Source organism: Metopolophium dirhodum, chromosome 6, assembly GCF_019925205.1.
Source record: "Metopolophium dirhodum isolate CAU chromosome 6, ASM1992520v1, whole genome shotgun sequence".
Classification (NCBI taxonomy): domain Eukaryota; kingdom Metazoa; phylum Arthropoda; class Insecta; order Hemiptera; family Aphididae; genus Metopolophium; species Metopolophium dirhodum.
In genome coordinates, this window is record NC_083565.1 from 11,389,015 (window position 1) to 11,413,150 (window position 24,136).

General features: G+C 28.3%; 1 protein-coding gene across 7 annotated transcripts in view; it reads right to left on the reverse strand.

The window, feature by feature from the left end:
- Positions 1–322: 322 nt before the first annotated feature.
- Positions 323–24,136, reverse strand: part of LOC132946947 (acetylcholine receptor subunit alpha-like) — a 177,297-nt gene continuing 153,483 nt past the window's right edge. For 3 of the 7 annotated variants that reach the window (XM_061017069.1, XM_061017068.1, XM_061017075.1), the window contains 7 exons: positions 16,633–16,779; positions 14,320–14,490; positions 10,279–10,498; positions 8,478–8,638; positions 6,845–6,893; positions 4,814–4,884; positions 323–2,514 (listed from right to left, as the gene is read on the reverse strand). In XM_061017069.1, the coding sequence (XP_060873052.1) occupies positions 6,851–6,893; positions 8,478–8,638; positions 10,279–10,498; positions 14,320–14,490; positions 16,633–16,779 (742 nt within the window). In that variant the 3' untranslated portion in view covers positions 323–2,514; positions 4,814–4,884; positions 6,845–6,850. Of the gene's footprint in view, positions 2,515–4,813; positions 4,885–4,914; positions 5,592–6,844; positions 6,894–8,477; positions 8,639–10,278; positions 10,499–14,319; positions 14,491–16,632; positions 16,780–24,136 lie in introns of those variants that run through there. The other 4 variants (XM_061017074.1, XM_061017070.1, XM_061017071.1 and 1 more) reach the window with 4 other exon arrangements.

Consider the following 24,136-nt stretch of genomic DNA (forward strand, 5'->3'; position numbering starts at 1 on the left):
CGGGAAAAAAATCATTTTGCAACATCTTTGGAACTAATCAATAGATTTTTCTGATTTATGTACCAAAATATAGATATTTCTGAATAATATTCCATGAAAAACCAATTTTTGATAAAAATGGAGATGTCTGTTTGTTGCACCCACGTCTTCAATTATGTTCATTTATATACTAGTACCTACCTGCACGTTCTGTGGGTATTTCTTCGTTGAATAAAGATGACACCGCGTGTTTGGTTCTTTCCCGTGAAGTATCGTAAAATTATCTCCTTACAACAATGCCGAAACGGAGAATAACCATTAGAATCGAAATAAATATACAAAATTACACAATATATCATACATTTTTATTTTGTTAATTATGTGTCTATATTATAATGTATTTAGATTTTGTTTATATTCATTACGTTCCTTCTATATGCATTTATTATAACAAACAGTCATAAACAGATATTACTCTAACAACGTTATAATACATCACAGTTTATTGTAACCCCCACCCCCCTAGCAGAAAAAAAAATAACACAGGTAGGTACTTATTAAAATATTTTCAATTCAACTTTGCCTACACACGCATTACATTTATAACATTATTAACGTACATATTCTTGAATATTTCGTTTTAACTATTTCATAATTAAGCACACAATCAAGAACAACACGAGTGTTGGCCATGCGACTTCTATATATTTAAAACAATATTATATTACACTATAGTTCTATCAAACTATAGTTTCACTTAATATATTTAACGCCACAGCATGCACTTTAAATATAAACGTAAATATTATTCAATCAGTAGAATCTACGATTTTCGTTTGAATAACAGTTGATAATTTATGTCTCCTAATTAAGGATATTTTATCCTTTTTAGGATATTAATCCTTCAACATGATATTATTATTTCTTAAAGTTTAGAAAAAAAAACGAAATTAAAGCCATTGAGCAATAATGTTCTAATTTTTTAATTTCGGTGTATCGCCTGCGGCTGTAGTTAACAAGACTACGAGTAATGCTAAATTTGGTTCCCCCGTTAATTCGATCGCAGCTGATTAACATTAAACTCTAAATTCACAATATTTACAACATCCGGATAACGGTTGCGGTTATTAACATGATTTCTGAATTTTCATTCGCGTGAAGATTTCAGTTAAACGTATAAATAATTATTATCGTGGGCATAACATATTTGAGTCCGATAAAGATTTTTGGCTTTTAATATTAATATTTTAGTTTGGCTAGGCAAATTTTGGATAATTGAGCGATAAGAGTTGAACAATAGTAATCAATGGACGCTTCCGATGTTCAGTATACGAAAGGTCCAATCTATTCTTCTAGACTGATCTATTTGGATTATATTAAAATTAATGGTTAGTGATTTAGTTATTGAAAATATTGAGTCAAATTTTTGATTCACCATTCGATAATATTAAAAAAGTAGAAAATGTTTAACTTTTATCAGCTTAATAAAATAACAGTAATATTATACATCTTCATTAATCTTATTTGTTGAGTCATTAGCAAATGTCACAGGAATTATTTTATAACAATAACAATTCACAGAGAATACAGTTAACCCGGTTTAGGTGCGTACAAATTATCCGTGTAACAAAATGTTTAAGGTTGTTATTGATATTCTTAACTATAACATTAATATAAGACATCAATTATTTTACGTTACACACATTTTGGCAGTTTTTTCATACACATTATTATATTCTTCAAATGAAACGTAGGCACGTAGGCAACAAACGCTCATAACTTTAAATCCGACCTTATACAAAAAGAGTAAAACGATAAGTTATACGACTAGAATGTAAATACGATAGGCTAAGGAATATATTAATATTATGTTTAAGGCACTCTACGCATGACCCTATCTAAATATATATATTTCTGCACAATGACAACGCAGTACAACTATAAATAATAAAAAAAAAACATAAACACGTAAAAAATATTATCGTTAGTAAATGGCATATTTCATAATCAATAATAATCATAATAATAATAGTAGATAGTTTATAATATTATCCAATGTTAAATAATAATTCAACCCGAATGATAATAATAATAATATTATATTATAATCATCGCCACAACAATAAATTAATAATAATAAACATACATTTTGTCATTATAATAATAATAATTAATAATACAATATTTTTTATATTGGGCACACCGCGTACTGCAGCGTCTGTGAATTATCATTATTATTATTGCGTAATAAATTACTCTGTTACTGGGCATCATTGAAATCATCGTTATCAGTATTATAACAAAACTTAATATATAACAACATTTAAACGTACAAAACGTAACATAATTATAATTTTTTTTTATTTTTTTTTTTTTGGCTAACTTATTATTATTATTATTATCGTCATATTGTATTCATGTACAACCGCTGCAACTGAAACTGCAACTACAAAAATGACGTTATCGGCGTTGGAATTTGATTTTTTTCGTTGTTTTTAGGTGCCCTCGCGTTGCGTCAGACTGTACGATGTATATCTGAAACAGTAGCCGTATGCAACAATGTACCGCGGTCAAACAATGTGTGCAGAATATTATCGCTAAAAGTCATTATGATTATCTACGTAGTGTATACGGTATTGAGTGTGTACATTTAAAATACGTGCGAGACACGAATGCGTTAAAATCGACAAGAATATTGCAGCTTTCCTATTGCGCATACACAATAACAAACTGTACGGTATATTGTAATATTTTATAATCGCACCGTTTTGTTATAATGTAAAACGAAAACAATATAATGACGAGACGGAACGGTTATTGAGTATATAGAGCGGTCCAATATATGTCCAATCTACTCGTAAATAATTGTGGTGGTACCTGGTAAACCTACTTACACTTATATTTTATAAACAATTTTACAAAACTAATAAAACTGATATTAATATATTAAGCGATAGTTTATCAAACGTATTAGTAGACAGTAGACACAATTATTAATTGGATGTATCGTATTTCTGCGTCTCAAATATTCACTGTTTTGTTAATTTACATTTTTTATTTTTATAGTGAATTTTTCTATTTATGATTTAATATGAAAAGTCATTCAATAGGTACGTGATTTTTGTCTTTTCAATCTTATTCTACACACTATAGACCTCTGCAGTTAAGGTTTGTTCACAGATTTACACCACTAATTTCATATACCAATTGTGCTTTAGTTTCTCTCACTGATTCTTATTCGGGTTTACAAGGATCACTAACTTCTTCTGCTGAAGTTCTTACGTTATTAAAATCGGTAACGATTACTCCAAACTTCATTTGTCATACATCTATAGTGGTACACTCACGGTTCATTTTTAGTCAATACATTCACGTTGACAAGCCATAACCATTCCTAAGTAATCTTGCTAATTGTTTTTACAAATGGTTCTGCTTTACCATCAGCAATAAAATTGGCTACGCATATTTTGTTCCAGAACTTCGGATTTAATCTGCATGGTTTTTTCAAATTCGATTTAAGCTTTTTCCTTGTGCTTCGTCTTTAACCACAGAATGCTGTGCTATTCTAAAAACTCTCATTGTATTAGCTCTCTTAATCTGGGTAACATTCTTATAATTTCTTACTCTCAAGTGAAGAATAGATAGACTCTCAGTAATAGCAGGCAATACCTTCAAGTCCAGGACGTTTTTCCAATTTATCATGGAAACATGGTTGATTCTTTAATTATATCTTCATCTAGGTTTTGAAATGTAATAACTATACTCTTAAGTCATAAAATATTATGTTTGTAATTTATTATGTATATTCACACAAATGTATTATGGTTGAAATATAATAAATATTGTTAATATCGAATTAAAAAAAAAGTTAAATATCCTTTTTTTTTGTAGATTACATATTGAACCGCTCCCGATATAGTATATATTATACTACAGTCGCTTTTTTAAATGGGTGATACCTAAATCGACAATTTAATGTTTCAATTATGAACACTGAATTGGCACAAATAATTATCATAGATGTGTAATTAATATAAAAATTAAATCGTGAAAATATTGAAATTCACTCAAACAACGATAGTATAATACATTTTTATACAACGTGTGAATAGTATCTACCGTTCTGCATATGTGAAGTATGTTTTGTACTCTTGTCCAACTTACTATGAGATCTAAAACAATATTTTTTTATTTTATAAATAGTTGCATGCATTTAACATGTTTATCACTTCTGCAGTTGTTTTTGATTTAAACTAATCTTATAAAAAATTTGATTATTTTAAATGTTGTTCGATGTATACAATATCATATTTATTAATTCATATATCAGATTCAAATTATTCAGATATTTACTGCTATACACTTGCAAGGATTTGGGAATCTGGCTCCTGGAAAATTCTTCTCATATCTATATAAATTATTTATGTCTAAGAAGTTCTTCTTTTACACTTTCCTTGGACAAAACATCATTATGACCAAAAAAAGTAAGTTTAATTCGATGTCGTACGAAAATATAAAATGGCTGTAAATCAGAAATATTATGTGGGGAGGATCAATGTCTCCGATGACGTATAATAGTCAAAGCGTGTCCCAAAATAATGCGCTAAGGTTGCTGATGATAGCTTGGTCAATGTGCAGGAAACGGTTAGGAAACACAAAATGGAGACTAGACATCCACATGCCTGTGTTAATCATTATTAGTTTAAATTAAATATTTTGTACATTAACATATTGTTTTGTTATATTATAATGATCCAATTGACATTATACTTATATTACAATGTTATTAATGATTTGCTTTTGAAATTCAATATTATATTGTTAGACCACGTACCTTTCCGAGTAAAAGGCGTCCTCCAATCGGATTTTTCTTTTCATTCATAAAAAACTCGTTTTCTTTATGAGCTAATAAAAAAATACAAAAATATTGTACAGAAAATGTCATAATTTCTGCAGACAATGGAAAAATATAGAATTTATACAAGTAAAATTAATTAAATAAATATTTACACGAATAAATCGAAAAATGTTACCTACCTACTTGGATTATTATATTATTAATATTAAACCGGCAATACAATGATATAGTCAAACGCATTATAAAGGAACATTATTAATATTTCTAACCAAACGTGATTAAATCCAAGTCCATACAATGTTGCAATATATGCTGTTTAATTGTGTCGTGTATGGGTTGCATTAAATTGAATTCAATAGATTTCCGTATATATTATCGTCTTTCTATCGCCATGTGTATGTTAGGTGTGGGTGACCTAACCTACGTTATTTATTTTTATATATATTTCGTGATTTTATAACTTTTCGTCCGTCCGACTCTATATACACGTATAATAATATTATAATGTAGGTACCTAAATATCGTGCAAAAATGACGTACCTACCTATTAGCCCGACGGGGCCACTTAAATTTCGTTTTGGCCGTTTTTAGAAGAACGCAATATCTTATAATAAGGCTGGTCGTTGCGGGCGTGTCTAGCATGTGACGAGAAAATTAGATAGGCTTGTAGGTATACTATATGCGCCGATTGAGTGGTATCATATTTTTGACCGGTCTTCCCACGTAAGCTGTTTACCTCGTTATGGAACTTAAGCTTTTTGAGAGAAAAATCATTTGAGTATATTTTGTGTTGATAAACGAAATAAATTTAAAAAATAGTGTGCGGTATAGTATTGCGGTTGAAGGCACGTCGAATCTCCTATGCGTCCATAATGTGTACGTGATCTAAAGTGCTAACACATAATAACGCTTCTCCATAAATCTACATAGTGGGTAAATATTATATAATATACAGGATGGTTCCCCAAGCATGCTTACCTCCCACCCTTTTAGCCATTGACAGGTAATGCGTTTATTCAAATTATTTTGATTTTTCGAATTTTTTAGATTTGAAGTAAACTTAATCACCGCATTTTTATTATACCACGTAAGGAGTGGGTTTGTGGTTGTGGTGATGCAAATTTAATATTTTTCATACTGAAACCACGCTTTTTACTTTTTTTTTTATGAACATTTTGATGCATCTAAATAGATATTCTAACGGCAAGTTTCTGAGTTATTATAAGCTTTAAGTTATGGCTGATACTTCTTAAAAATGGCATAACATAAAATATAAAATATCTAATTTGTAGTCTTGTATTTACCTAACAAGCTCAGACAATGTTCACGAATTATAAAGTTGTAATATATTAATGTTAATTATGAATGATAATGATTCCTAGGTCATCCCCCAATCATCTAAATCTATTATCGTAGATCATTATCGTTAGTACGTTAAGACGTAAAGTTTTATAACTAAATAAACTACGCGTTTGGTTTTCAATTTAGATACTTACATAAAAATTCAAAAATCAAAATGTGATCTCAATTGAAAAAAGTTTGTACCACCTCAGAAAACTCCTTAAATGGCGTAAAACATTCATGTACTAAGTATTTGAAAATATAATCTCTGAGTATAAGTAGGTACCTACTTAAAAATTCAAAATCAACATTTGAATCAATGCAATATTAAACGAAAAATGGGGGTGCTCATGCTTGGTGATTACCGAAACTAAATGTATATAATATAATGTAATATAATATAATATAGTATAATATAATAATATTTCGTGCGATTAAATATGTGTTCTGAAAAACCATTCGTGAAAATTCGTGTTATCGGCGATTAAGACGATTAAGTGTAGGTATTATTAAAATTCAGATAAAAAGTGAAAGTTCGATTAAAACGAAATGTATAATGTCGCCGGATGATTTGTGTATGTGGTTGTGTGTGTGAAAGATTTAAAAAATATTGCAATCGAGAAAAACGCTATCGATTTATAATAATTATAATATTATTGTATGTACTTTATTTCAATAACGGCCTATCTTCAGTTTCTTCCTTATGCTAGGTGACCTGTAATTATTAAACTTTTTAAACACTCTGATCAATTGGCCATTACACGTTGCTCGGGTAAAAGGGAATAAGTCGGTTTGACCGTTTTTCGATTATGTTTCTAACTTACAGAAAACAAATTATTTTGTTATATGTAGTTTTCATTATCAAAATATTTGATTTTGTATTTTTTTCTCATTTTAAATCATACTTTAAAAACCAAATAAAACAATACAAATACAGAAATCGATGTTGTTTTCGTTTACTGAAAAGCATTGGTTTTAAAATGTACAAAATATTATTATAAATATTTTTGAATATCAAAGTATATTTTAAAATAAATGCTGAAAATTAATGGATTTGACTTATTTCCTTTTGTCCGCGCAACATCTGTTCAATTCATAATTTTGTTATTATAATAATATTATAAACATCAGGGCGGTGGACTAATATTGTGTCTGTATAATATATATTTTTTATATGGTATATCTATATATCTATATATAAAATATAGCTAAAACTATTTTCTATTATTTTTTGTATATCAAACCACACTTATCGTTTTTAACACAACATTAATCAGATTCAGATAATATCATTATGATAGATTTAAATTATAGATTTTTTATTTTAAACTAAATTATTAAACTGTTTTGCTAACCACAAAAAATGCGTATTATCATTAGTAACACGGCATAATTTATATTACCTCGACAAAAACTAACTTGATATAAAAATTGTTCAGAATGTTGTAATAACGTAGTAACGTGTTAAAGAATTTTATTTAATATCAAATAATTTATATAGTGCTAATAAAAACCATTTCATAATATTTATTCACCGTGAAATTAGAATAAAAAATATGTTTAAAAGCTATAAGATATGCAGTATGCACCATAATACAACCCGTTCAACTTATTTTCTCTTAGTTATATTATTCTGAAGTTCGTATAAACTATAAAATTAAACACTTATATGATATTATTACCTATATATTTTATGTGTTTTTATACAGAAACAATATCGTCCTAAGCAACTGTACATGGTGTGTATAATATTATATTGCTTCTCAAATGTAGGTATAGTACAATAATACCGCAATAATAATATAATCATAATAATATTGTGATGCACATTTCATTAGTTTTACTCGTATAAAGTCCGCTTACCTGCAAATACAATAATAAATTATGATTAACGTCCAGTGGCGTATATTAAATGTGATGGAGGATTTTTCCACGCCCTGGTCGTCCCGGGGGTCCTGATTCTTTTAATACAATTAATAACATATTATTTAGAATTGTATTATTGTATTGTTGAACTATCATTGAATATAATACAAATCGAATACCTAACTGTATAACTGTTGAAAAAGAAAAATATTCAAGAAGTTTGTTTAATGCCATGTTTTAAGGGAAACCTTGCGTTTCGTTAGTTTTTTTAAGGGAACAAGTTTTTATCGACCCCTCCCCCCTCCCAATCAACACCACCACCAACACTTGATTGAGCTTCAGATACGCCACTGTCAAACGTCTGCGCGTTATATTAATATATATTTAATATGATGATACACATTATAACAATATTGTTATGCCTTCTACTTACGTTTGGTATTCGCTGAATTTTTTATCGATTGGTATCCGGTCGTCGTACAGCGTGGGCGCTTGTAGGATAATACCCGCCGTGCCCGCGAACACGGCCAGTGTGAATATCCACAAAAATAGTCTGTCCAAGACCATCGCGACGTACTTCCAATCTTCTTTCACCTGCACAAAGCACGCGAAGGATAATCGTACGGAAATAATTGTTGTCTACGATACGAGCGCTCAGCGAATCGGCGTTGAGATTGATTGGTTGATTGATTGATTGTACCTATACGGTGCAAAGTTTTCGTTCGAGGTCGGGCAAGTAAGCCGGAAAAGAGTTGCGCCATACGTATATATGATAATACAGTAAGTTTGATAGGTCAAATAATAATATATTATAATGCGTTGCGGGTTTACCGTCGAACGTTCAGAAACACACGAGTCGACTTTGCAGTTGGTCCGGGAGAGGGTGTGTGGTACGCGATATATTGTTTATGGTCTTATTTTCAAAAATATAAATTGATCATACATAGGTATTATGAGTACGACTATATAATACAGTAATGCATTAAGACTGGGGTGCTCCTCAGTCCTTATCCGTATTGTGCCATGGTTGATCGTCCTATTTTTATGATCGGGTGGAAATTAGTTTAAAAAACAGTAAAAATGACCGGTGTTTCATTAAAATCTCCCGTAAAATATGTACCTAATCATATGAATGTTCTGTAAAGATTTCTAATCATTGAGGCCTCAATAAACAAATAAAAATAATGACAAAACCTATTGTGTTATTTAAATTCGGTTTCATTTTCACGAGAAATATAATTGTTTCAGTCTTATAAATCTAATGATTAAAATAAAAAGCCACCAAGTAGGTAATCACTTAGCTTACAACAGTAGGTGTCGAGTATATTCGAATTAAATTACGAATACCTACCTAAGCGATTAAAAGGGATTCTGAGCGAAGACGATCTAACTTTTTGGTTAACCAAGGTTACCAAACAATTATTTTAAATAATAATACTATGATTTTAACGAATGTTCAATTCTAATGAATTTATTGGTTTTAGAATGATATGTGATATGTGTTTTGGATCTAGTTGGTATATTTGAGAGGTCAAAATTTAAAATTTATTTTATAAACGCAGATTGGAAAATATAGAATGATATGGTAAGGTATAAATTCGATCGTCAGAGTTTGAGAGTAGTAATTGCGTTATTATTGGGCACTTAAATATAAGAATACCATTTTGAAAAGACCGACTACGTTCCTATAACGTTTCATACGTTGAACATATATTGAACACTCATCTCTATTCGCTTGCCGCGATAATATATTATATATTATTGAGATACACTTGAGAAACGATTCAGTATTATAACGAGTATCTAATATTGTGTATATTTTTGTATGCAATAACTAACAAGTACCCATTATTTTCAAAATTACATTACAAAATCATTATGTTTGTATAGATTTCTTTAAGACCGCACATATGATTATATACGTCTTCTTCGACGTTTTTTGGTCGTGTTTCCTTATGCAGTCAAACTCTCGAAGTAATTGAAAAACTACCTCCTCAAAATACCGTCTAGACGAGATTTTTCATGGATGATTGTGCTTTTCAGACCTCTTATCCTACTCAAAAAAGAAAACCGTATCAAAAAAAAATTAAAAACATCGACTCCTCTCGGAATCGTGTAAAACAACGCGAATCGTCGTAAACGTCGTTCTGCGGACTTAGGAGAGCGAGTTAATATTATATTTTACAAAAAAACTTAATAGTATAATTATTGGTGCTCGGTTAATATAAACATACTTTGGTCGCGTCGTCCGTTATTTTCGTGTGTTCCGCTATGAATCGGATGCAGAAACACGACTTGTGCATGGCCGGAGGACAGGACGAATGCAGAAATCCGGGGCTCCTGAGCAGGATTGAGCTCTTGCTGCAGTCAGTTGTCATTTCGGTGACTGATATCTCGTCGGAAATCAGACTCTGCGCCACTCCGTGTATCTGACAGCTTCCCCCTTCGCCGTCACTGCAGCAGTTTGTTAATAAAATATTAATACATTTAGTACAGAATAAAATATTATTGTATTTTATTATGATAACAACTTGAAATAAGAGCGACTAAAACCAACAAAGTAAATAGTATTACAGATATATTTAGCTCTATTTATGAGGTACATATATAGGCAATAAAAGGTATTCTGGTTTCGAAATAGCTACAAAAAGAATCGTCGACGGTGAATTAAGAGTCAACAGACATTTCATAGAATACATATTATAAAAGTTTCTCCGTCTTTTATTTTTCAAAAAGCAATAAAGATGCACGCTCTACTATGCCGGTAATCAAAATTATATTTTAAACATCCCCATATTAGCGTTATTTCATATTTTCATTTATATTATTATATAACACGAAAGTATAATAAAAATAGTTTGCTTTTAAATAATTTAAATAGCTTATTTAGCTAGGTATATATTAATGTAGTTACATGCCTTACACCGAACGCGGTCGGTATTATTATCATCATAATTTATTGTTATAATTAAATTATCACGTATTGATGAGCTTAAAGCACTCAAAGTATGAATATTGTATGCGAATAATTAAAGATGAAATCCATCAAAGTTATAATTTTGTTGTTGGTAGGTATAGAAAGAAAAGAAATGCGGTTAATTATTTTTATAAGTGGTGAAATTTATATTCCAAAAACTTATAGGTTAGCTTTTTGGGAATAATGCAAAAAACATCCAAACATTAATAAAATACCTCCGACACACATAACCACTAACACTTACAAAATATGGAATCACAAAAATAACTCGAATACTCGAACGGCTATCTCCTCAGGGATATCGCCTACTTTCTTATATAAGCGATAAAACAATATAATATTTCACTTCGTTGTGCTTCAGCATTTTATGGGGTATTTTAGTTTTGATGTGAAAATGTTTTTGGTAATATTAAAAATTAAAAGAGGTTGAAATATTGGAACACATTATCTATATATATATATATACAAACATACATATAATATGTTACATCCCAGACATGGAATTGCCAAATTCACAAGACGGGAACTTTTCGTCCATTTTACGAAACGAGCTATCGACCTGCACAATTTATGAACTGGTGATATCCAGAACTGGACTACGACAAATGACGCACAATTTATAAACTGTTAAAGTTTTAGAACACTTGTGATATAAGGCCTAATAAATTACACCTAACTTTAGTTTTTATGTATTATTTACTATTTATTATTTCGTATAAAACGGTTTAAAATAGTTCAAGTTATATTTTCTGCATACGAAAGAATTGTCAATTTAAACTTACCGTAGGTTAATCTCATACCAGTATAATTATTACTTTATAAATAAAATATTTTTTTATTTAAACGTTGATTATATGCAATTATGTGACTAGCAGAGAAATAGTTACGAAACGTCACAGACATCATTTTTAGTGTTAATTTATAATAAAACGCAGACAACCAAAATATAGGTTTTAATTGTTTGTGTAATTATATAGATTAAGTCATTAAGATGATGTCATCACTCATTGCAGGCATTTATAAGTGGTTAAATACTGTAAATGTTAAAATGTTTTTAAAAAATATAAATGTATTTTCAAAGTTATTTACAAGGGATCCAATCTCTGTATTATTCTTGGTTGTTGCGTATTTATGAAAATATATAATAGAAAATATAGGCAAAAACATGCTCATTCAGATTAATTTAATATCGTTCCAGAGTAATTTTAAAACAAAAACAATTATTATACAAAAATTAGAGATAAACAATATTTTATCTAGAACTTGACATATTAGTTTTTAGTTTTAACTTCCCAAACAGTAGACATTTGAAAATTATAGTATACTGTATTTTTTTTACACCTATAATATATACTAATATATAACTGATAAGAATTTTTAAAAAGGTGGATAAGTGGATGTCGCTCTGCTGTACAGTAGGTTACAAGTGGGTCACTGTAATGGATGGTGTTAAATTTGAATTCAATGATATAATACCATTGTATAAGAAAAACGATTCTGAGCGAAAACGGTCAGTCAGCCTATGATATTACCAAGTATATTTGATGATATTATTGTGAATAAAGTAATTTATATATAACCTATTTACGTGGAGCCTTGTTTTAAATTTTAAATCCTTAGCCATAAAAGTTAAACATTTTATACATTTTTAACCACAAAATAATTAATAAATTATAAATTTGATAAATGTTGTCAAAATTTGAACTTTAAATGCTTATAAAAAAAAATTGTGCCTATATTAAATTTTCACGCTTTTTTACCCAACAAATAAAAATTTATTGTTATTTATAGAAAAAAAAACTAAAAAAATTGAAAACTGACAATGTCCGTAAACAGCTCAAAAAGAGTCAAAATATTTTCAACATTTTATGGTGTATAGAAAATGCTAATATGAACATTCAGTGAAATTTTCAAGTATCTACAGTCATTTGTTTTTTAATTAATATAAAATAAGAAAATTGTTACATGAGAAATCGATTAAATATCAAATGTTGTAAAAATATAAATTTCAGACGCTCATAAAAATTTAATTTAAGTTTCTTCTAGACATTTTTTTTTTGATAAAGGTAGACAAACTTATGAGTAATCTTATATTACATTTTCAAATCTTAGATTTAAAAAGAAAAATTTTTATGAATTTCAACTCAAAATAATTTGCTATTTTTCGTGATTTTTCCGTATTTTGTCAAAATTTGAACTTTAAATGCTTATAATTAAAAACTGTGACTAAGGATTTTTAATTTTTTTCATCTGCCTTTGAAACAATAACCTAGGAGCCTTCTATTAAATTTTCAAGCTTTTTTACTCAACAGATAAAATTTTATTGATATTTATAGAAAAAAAAACTAAAAAAATTGAAAACTGACAATGGCCGTAAACAGCTCAAAAAGAGTCAAAATATTTTCAAAATTGTATTGTGTATAGAAAATGCAAATATAAACAACCAGTGAAAATTTCATGCATCTACGGTCATTTGTTTTAGAGTTACACCAATAACCAAAATCGATTTTGTTAAAAATCGATTTTGCGTAAAAATTCCCGTTTTTCCTTAATTTTTCTTTTGTTTTTCACATCGCTTTTGAAAACTACTGGGAAATTAAAATTTTGACCTCCCCAATGCACCAACGATATTCACTTTCCCATCGAACAAGATACTGAAGTCGAAAATCAAAGCATTATTTCGACTACTTATCGTGTACACAGACACAAAAATAAAAAAATAAAAAAAAAATAAAAAAAAAATAAAAAAAAAAACACACATCATTGTAAAATCAATACATTCATCGTTTCACTCAGAATCTAAAATCGGAACTTTTGCATATATGTGAAGTCTTGAAGCTTTACTCTTTTCAATAATATACAATTTAATGTTAAATCGACATTAAAATCGTACTCGTTTTTAATCAAAACGATTCTTCGATACTAAGTTTCGATTACTTGACATCCTTTTAACATTTAACGATATGATTAATTTTTTTTCGATGATAATATATTAATATGAATTAAATATTATGTTGTACGTTTTTATAACGTCGTGTTTAATCACATGCAGTGCATTGGTAAGGAATTTCTTTATGAAGAATTACGTCATTTGTAAACATTATAGAACTCATATTTTACGAAATAATTAAATGTGAATATTTGACTAAATGTTCAAAATGTATATAGGGAATATTATGGACCGTTTCACGGATCGAGTTAGACGTACATATATATATTTATATATATATAGGGGTGTGACGTGGATATTATATATATATATTTATATTTATATTATTGTGTATACATCACTTCTGACCTAGATAAGTCTTCTTTGGATGTTTCTCTGGTGCCTTTCGACACGCTGCTGTCGTCTGTTTGTCGACGACCTTTATCTTTTCCTGGTTCCGTGCTATCGTAGCCGCAGCCAGCCTGGAAGAAACACGGATGTATGTCTCTGCCCTTCAGCATTATCGAACCGGCGTTGAATCTATTCACAATACATCTCGTAAACATAAGCTCAGTACCATTGCAGTCTTGTAAGTATATAAAATATCTCGAGAAGAACGAGTTAAGTATTTACTGTCATCTACGTATGTACCTATATGATAATATAATTTACTTAAAGAAATACTTATTGTAATATTCATTGAAACCAATTATTATTTTATATGCGTACAGCCGATTTAATAAACTGTATTCTAAACTCATACATAAAAAATTAACTTATCAATTTATCATATTACAATTATTATAATACTGAAATGTTCTTTTGTTACGATGAGTTATGACCATAAGTGATTTTGAGAATATATAATACATTCGTTCTTTCAAGTTATTTTTTATCGTTCAATCGTTTTATGATACCTATATCGATTTTAAAGACAACGACCACGTTTTATAAATAAAACATAATATTTTGCTCAAAGAGTGAATATTGATGATGGATAATTTCAAAATAATGTTCTACACAGGTGTGCCCCTATATTGCCTATATGTTACGCCAAGATAAAAATCAAAATCAGGGAGCATAATAATGATATATTGATACTTGGCGTAGGATGATAATATGTATATTGTAATTATTAATCTAACTGTTAATAATTGTAGTAAAAAATGTAATTATTTGAAAAAAAAATTACCAACATGATTTCTCAGTTATAATATGTTATAATTTTATAGGTATATTAAATATTTAAATGTATACATTTTCTACAATACCAACAAGCAGATTTGCAGATTTGAGTAGGTACATTAGCGATGTTTAATATAATATGTGATGCACTGATGTCTATTCAGTAGGTTCCTATGTATACCTTTGGTATGTTGTAGACTTAATAATAAAATCAAAATAATATTTTATCCTATTTTATTTTATATTTAAAAGTTTGAAGTTGAAAATGATAAACAATCATATAACCATAATATTATAATAAATGTAACACAATTTGTATGGTTAAAATATTATTAATCAAATAATTATAATTTGCAATATTAATTTGTTTAGGTTAATATAGTATTATTATTTTTTTTTATCTTATTTTAACATACGAATATACGATGTTTTAAAAACAACCATGAAAATATATTTAATGTATGTAGTATCTTCATATATGGTGTAAGCGATTATTAAACTTTAAAACAAACTTGTAATAAAATAATATTATAATGAAAGTAAACTGTAACTATATGACATTACATTTTGTAGAACTTATGTTACTATTAATTAAATGTCATACATTTTTTTGTTTTATATTTTGAAGAAATAATGGCCCTTACATGATTTTCAAAACTTGGACGAGAAAATGGGCGAATAAAAATCAACGATGAAACAAATTTAGTTTTCATTCCTCGTGTCTTAGGTAAATATTATACTACAATAGCAGCTATCGTCTACCTAACGTTAAGAAATAAATTACCGCATCAGTTTTGATAAAAAAAAAAAAAAAAACAACTAACTGTAATATAGTGTAATAATAGCAAGAATTTTCATTTAATTGTATAAGCTATATTCAGCTAATAAGCTCCAATACAACACAAAAACAGCACACGTTTAATAACTTGATAAGCTTTTTTTATCTGGATTTCTAAATGTTCAAAGCATCGTGATATTATATTTTTGCTATCCAAACTGCATGAAACATCGACTATATATTTTATTGAATGTACAATCATAAATTGTAATATTAAAATTTAATGAAGTGATGTATTCATAAATATTAATTAGTTGGTTTTTTTATTTATTTATTATTTGTATTATTGATCTTAAGAAATGGCTATTAGAATTTTGTAGGTAGTGGGGTTTTGGTTGGTTGAGGAACACGTGTAAGTAAGTGGGGCGAGAATTTGTCACTAAAAATCCTGGTAGTCACCCATCTGGAAACTAGCGAAATCGGTCGACGCTTGATCTCAGAACACGTTAGTGACTGAGGCCAATCACCAAACCACACCAACCCAAAGTGTTTATTTTTTTGTTATACTATCAACTATCACATAATAAATAATTGCCGTTATAAAAATAAATTAATTCAAAACATTATTGTTGTGTATTGAACTCTTATATACTAGGTGATTTAAAAGTGAAAATAAACAGACTTAGGTATTAATAAGTATTCATATTATGCATATTTACTTGTTTGGTTCAAACTGGTACTGAGGTCTTCGCATGACTAAAAGTCTTGGCAGTATATGGATGAACACTCTTTTTACCCAAGGTGCCATTTTGTGCGTCTGAGGCGATCGGAAATGAACGTTCAATACAACTACTGTAACACATATGCTGCAAAAAAAAAAAAACGATCTTAAATATTTATTTACACTTAAAGAATATTATTTTTCAGCAGGACAGAAATTCAAAGGAAATATCACTCCATAAAAATATTTTGTTTTTGAACTGATAAAAAAATCATACAAAAGCTTTCCAAAATCAAATCAAATCGTAACAAAAGTCTGATTTATATTATGTATTATTGAACATTGGGAATTTTTAAGAAATATATGCTGAATTTAATCTTAATGAGATTTGATTGTTGATGCTCGTTGATGTTCGACGAATAAATAACTTTGATGTTTAAAAATTGAAGATCTTTTTGTTAATTTTACGACGCAATCTTTACAAAGTATTCATTTTTTCGTACGAAATAATTAGATATTTATAGATAAAGATATTGATTTTCTGTTGGTATAATATTTATAGGGAGTACGAAATATTGTTCACTATTGATTAACACAAACGGAAACGTTGATATTTAAATTTATACAATATTGTGTTATTTTTAGTGTATTTATTATTTACATTAAATTAATCAATATCGAAACAAAGGGTTGTAATTAGTATAAAATATAGATTGTATGTGTATACATTAATTTTAAAAGCTGAAAACAATTAAATAGATAAAAATATAATAATTGATCACCTACATCTGCGTAAATAGGAAGCATGCTTTTGAATGGTTTATTAGTTGACTACTATTTATGTGCGCGGTCTGCGTGAATTGCTCCCAAATTTTCGCGTAATGATTTCGAATAATAATTTATTAAGTGGTCAATCAAATATTTCAGTGGGTATTAAACATAAACATACAAATTGTATATTATTATTTCAACAGGATTATAAATTATCGATTCAATCGTGAAATGTATTACCTATACTTCACATGAGTCCATAACAGTAAAATGTGCTGTTTATTTTTATTGTTCTACATAAAAGCATGATAATAATATTATGGTTCAGGTTTACGATTTTTTCCTTAATTACGTAATCATAAGTTACATGCGATATTCATTCATCGAGTGTATTTAATTAATTTAAAACTCAAACGTTATAATGGGGGGCGGAGTGGCCGAGCGGACTGAGGCGTCGGTTGTGAACGCACACCGGTGCTGGTTCAAACCTCTGTTCACGGGTGGCATTTTTCTTCGGGCAAGTCACGGTGTCTGGAGAGAAGTGCCGCCATCTTCCACCCGGGCATGGCAGAACCCATGGGTGCCCACTAAAATATCTGCCAAACCAAAATACACGTGTTTACTGACCTACAGTTCCTCCCCTACAAACAAAAATCAAACAGCTACTGGCCATAGTTGCCGGGCTTCACGATCAATAAAAAAAAAAAAAAAAACGTTATAATATTATATACAACTATTTAAAAGACATTTATTTATTTTTATTTAATCAACCTGCGGCAACATAGGCTATTGGGTGTTTTTTTTAACTGTGGGGGAGTGTACTGTAGGTCTTGTAAACACGTGTGTTTTAGTTTAACAAAATGTTCAAGTGGGCACCCGTAGGTGTCTGCCATGCCCGGGTGGGGGATAGCAAGACATTTATTATTTCAATTAATTATGCACATTGTCAAATGTATTAAAACCAAAATATTTGTTCATGATTTATATTCCATTATATTTTTGTCTACAAGGTTTGAACAATTATTATGAATAATTAATAATGAAACGTCGGCATTAACAGTCCCAAAATTTCTATTTTTTTTAAACTTTTCTCCTAAACTATGATAGCTAGAAAGTAGATTGGTAACTCATTAAATAGGGATTATCAAGTGGATGCTAAATGTGGAATTACAATTTTTTAAATAAAATTTTTTTATTTTTCACAGATAAAAAAAGAATTATTTTTCTCTAAATTTTCATTTAGTGAGGTAGATTTCCGAAACTGGAGAAAGGATTTTGTTGTTTGGGGTCTTGAAAGATTTACATTGGCTAGGAGAAGTGCAGTGAAGATTTTCAGAACTTTATCTCCAATCGTTAATTCACTACAAAGCTGTAAAGTTGAAAAACATGAAAAACGCCCAATAAAATTTGTTTTAATTTTTTTTAATGTTCTGCAGTGAATTAACTATTTAATATTAAGTGCTGAAAACCTTCACTGCACTTCTTTTAACCAATTTGGAGATCGGTTTTGGAGATCTATCTCACTAAATGAAAATGAAAATGAATCCAGAAAACATCTTTGGATGTTTTGAGAAATAAATGTTTATGTCTACAGTCTAGATACTATTATAGTTATGATGAATACATTTACGTACAGTAGCTATATATGAGAATTAATTTCAGACATACCTATAACATAATAGTAGATTTTATTGATTAAATTTACAAACATTATGAAAGTAGTTTTTAAAAAATGTTACTTTGATGTTCATTTACACTATTACTTAATTGATCAAGTGCTGCTATACGTCATGTTGTGTGCATTAAAACAAAAATATTTGTTATAGCGTGTAATGTGCAGTAATATAATATTATAATATTCATACATACGCAAACTTGTTGACTTTAGAAATCTCATAAAGTATACTATGGTTGTTTTTAATACATATATTTAATTGAATAGGCCACCGGTAAATATAATTACAAATAATATTCAAAACGGAGGGTAGATTATGTGTTTATAATACAATGTGGCGTAGCGTGTGCGTATGCTGTGTATACCTACATAATATAATATTTTGTGGATTTTCTTCCAACTTAGAATTGATTAATCCGCAATACCATGGCCGCACCGCGCTATAGTCGTTATATCTATATTATAGTAGTGTCTTGAGCTGGGGGTGCACCGCACCTCCAAAAGGCCACCAATATCATATTTATGGGGCCATTTTCAGTCATAAATGATTTTAGATTTTAAACTAATATGAACTTTTATTACAATTTACAACACATGATGAAAATTGAAATTGTTTGATACCTGTAACGTGTTACGTCCAACATCTAATATTATGTTATTATTGTATTGATTATACTTATGAAGATAATATTTTATACTATATATTTTCAATATAACTTGGCTCACAAATAAAACTTTATTGATATTCATAGTAAAAAAAAAACTAAAAAAATTTAATTTAAATTGTCCGTAAACAGCTCAAAACGAGTCAAAATATTTTGAAAATGTTATCAAGTATTGGAATTGATAAAATAAACATTCAGTGAAATCCGCACCTGGGCCTTTTTATCTCTAGTTGCGGAACTGGTCTTGTACCTACCATAATATTTTTTATTATGCACGTAGTATGCACGTTGACGGGTACAGACATTCAGCGACAGTTATTTATATTTTTCGTATTGATAATATCAATAACAAAATATAGAACGCTCATGGTAGACCGTCGTGATCGTGCTCGTCATTCAAGTATGCGGGATCAGTATTGCATACGCGATCGTCGTCTATCGCATTATTCGCAATTTTATTATATCGCATATTAGAGTTGTAATATTATTATAAAGTAAAATAGGTATAAATTAATAAAATAATTTTTTTAAAGTGATTTATTTTTTGTTTACATAATATGACGTGTAATACCATAATAATATTATATTATGTGATGTAATATGTAAATAATCATTGAGATTTAAAATTACGTAAAACTAGTTTATGTTTAAAATTAAACCTTAAGAAAAATAATAGGGGGGCCCCGGGTGTGCGAATGCCCCCACAAGTTCATTAACATACAATTTTCAACACATACGTTAAGCTGAAATTTACGCTACGCCACTTAAATACATAGTGTCAAACGTCAGTACCTCCTCAGTACATTTTACTTCGAATGATAAACTGAAGAGCTAAAAGGGTATGCTAAAATAAAACATAAACTAAACATTCCAACTAAAAGGGATTTTATAGGAATCCGGGTATAACTTCCTGAAACAAATGATGTGTCTATTATAATGTTTAATATTTATATTCATTGATTTTTATGTGTATTTCACCTTAAACAGCTTTTGTTTTATATTTTTGGAAATAAATCAAAAATATTAAAATTGGTTATGTATGTTTTTAACAGTGATATTATGTACCTTAAGTTAGTATACCTAACTATATTCAATACAAAACTTCAAAATGAAAAAAACATAAATTTAATTTTAAAATGTTCAGTAATAATCGTAATTTTTTCGAATTTAGATGATATAAAAATAAATAAATGATTATATTATAGACATTATAATTATTATAAACTGTAATTAAAAAGATGTATATTTAAATTTAGCATAATATGATAATTAATAAATAATAATAAATGTAAGTAGATTATTAAATATTGTTTAATTTCGGTGTTCTAAAATTTTAAACGTGGAAAATAAAAATTTTTATTTAACAAATTACTTGTACAATATTATAAAATTAAGTTATCTTACCATGTCTGTATTAAAGTCACTTCAAATAAAAAAAAATTTATTTATCTAAACATCTTCCCGTAAAACCGTAAATTTACATAAAACAAGTTAAAAAAATAAAAGTAAGTTTCAAAATCAATTAATATTATTTGATAATAAATTATACAAGCTAATACTGAACTAACTAAGGTCGATTTTATATTACCAATACTTGTTTTTATGAATCTAATCTTATCCGAAGACAATTTATTAATGTATCTATATTATATCATGGTAAAATGCTGCTTGAAAAATATATTCATCTAAAATATTGGCAAGTCGATAACCAACTGGAATTGGATTTTTATGTTTGTATGTTTATTCTATTCTAAACCTATGCTTGGTAAATTAATAGCGTATTTGCGTATTACGTAAATGACATTTGAATTAAAATAATGATCCACACATCAGCCCGATGTCAATGGGAATTTGAAACTATATAAGTAATGAATTCGATCAAGTTCCAGTTGACTTCATTTCACATTATAATTGCAGAATAAATTTCAAAACCATTAATCTGGAATTAGTTATTTGATAAAATGTAAACAGTATTTGAACATATGCGTGTATAATATATATAAATATAGGTAATTATAAATACAAATTCAAATTATTTCTATAGAATTAAATTATATTGTGGTTAGACTTGAAACCAAATATGTAAATAGATATATTAATTACTAATAGTTAGACTGTTTACTAATAAACTAAGTCAAATCTTATTGTGATTGCTAAAATTAAATCTATTTGCATTCAATTCTTGAGAGTCTGCCGAAAAATGAAATGTAATAAATAAATTTGGTATCTAAGAGTTTGGAGATGGCATTAGAAACTGGAAGATCTTTAAACAGAAGACAATGTGGTCTGGCAATATTTACTTCAGTTTATATAAGGTTAGGTTAGCCATTTGGCTAGCATTTGCCATTTGGTAACACATTTTAACCGAAGATAACAATCGAAGTGTATTATACACGAAGCATCAACTAATTCGTTTTCAAAAAGAGTACCTATCTATATTCTATATATTGTATAAAAACAACTTAATTGTAGATGAAAAGTAAGCGGTGTATGAATTGGAACTATTTCAATCATTTTTTTCCATGACATTCAGCCAATATAATATATATTGACACGAATGGTCGGATAGGTCCCATGAAATATTGAATTCCATATGCAAAAATAAGTGTTGAAACAAAATAAGTGTTTATATGTGCCAAAAAAAAGTCAAATGAAATATATTGCATTGAAAGTTGTCGTTAAACTTTGTTTTGTTGCAATAAACAAAATGTTATATCTTTTTTTTGTTTAAACAGAAACATACTCTTTTCCACGGATGTTGTTAATAAAATACAATGATAAGATATCTATAATACAATTAGTGCCATAAAATCGTATTGTTATACCTAGACAGAAGTTAAAGAATTGAAAATTGTAAGTAGTGAAATATTCTTTCGAAGGTGTAATATGACAAAATTGGTTTTTATAATATTATAGATATACGAATGGCGTAAATAAATAAATACCTAATAATGAATATCGAATAAAGTATTTTTAATTTAATAGTTTATAATTTTAGTATATTTTATTTACTTTATAGATTAAATTCCGTAATAGTTGGTCGCATGTTTTCAAGAGTCGAGTGTTTTTTATATTATATTCCACCAAGTTAAAAAAAATAATGATAATATTGTTTTAATAATATGGTATAATGTTGAATTTTAATTCGTTTAAAATACGTTTCACGCTTTCCTAAAATAATAAAATAAACAATACACAGTTTAAACAATTTTTTTTTTCGTAATTTTTATTAAACTTTTAAAGTGTCGTCACCATAATATTGACAATTAACTTGAATACAAACCCGCTCCGTAAGATAAACAATATTGTGATTGTAGGTTCGTATATTAAGTTTAGGTACCTATATGTTAAAAATGTATATTATTCACTTATTCAGACTACAGATATTTTTCGGAATAATTTTCCAGTCATTTTAAAATATATTAATTTTTTGCTACATTATTGACCGATCATTAGGTACAGAGTACAGACGTACAGTTAAAGAACATTTTCAATTTCCTACCATTTTGGAATAGTTTATAATTTAGGGAACAACCAATATTCGAACCGAAACCTTTTTAAATATTACGAAACTAAATTTTTACCGGAAAACTTGTTTGATTTATTATTTTTTTTTAAATCACAACCGAAACCTTGGTATAAAACCAATATTTTGAGGTAAAGGGTTTTTCGGTTTTTAGTTTTAATAAATGCAGATTCACGCTGTAAAACTGTTGAAACGCCGTATTATTGGTATCGTATAATATAATATTAAAATGTTTGTATTTATATATATACGGATATTTGGTTTGGTTTTGAAGCAGTCCAGTATATGTTATGATAAAATTGAATTCACGTAGCATAACATTCTTAACGGACGAAAAACATTTCTATTGAATATTCGAGCAAAAAATATTTTAACGATAAAACCAAAAAAATAGTTTTTGTAACTGGACGGAGTTTCAAAGTTTTCATGACGAGCTAAAAAGTAATAATAAATAAAGAAAAATAATAATGTCTGATTATGTTATGTATATATTTTGTATACGTGACCTTTACTTCAATCTGAAATGGAATACGTGAGAGCATTATCGTGTCTCTGTACATTTATGTCCACTAAATGGAAGGATTCCGAAGACGTTTTTAGTGCCTCTTTTTTTCAGTCATACATAGTACAGGCTATAGGCTACCGTTTGGCCGATATCGAGAATACGAGATATTTTCCCCGGTCTCCGTCACCGATAAAGAAAGAATATTTTTATTGTTAATGGTTATGGGTATGAATGTAAGAAATATTGTCCATAAAGCTGGACAATAATCAATATTGTCTTATTGTCTACGATAATCCTATACAATGCAGCATAACTTAGCACGACTTAAAAAAGATAAAAGTATACAACGAAAACGATATA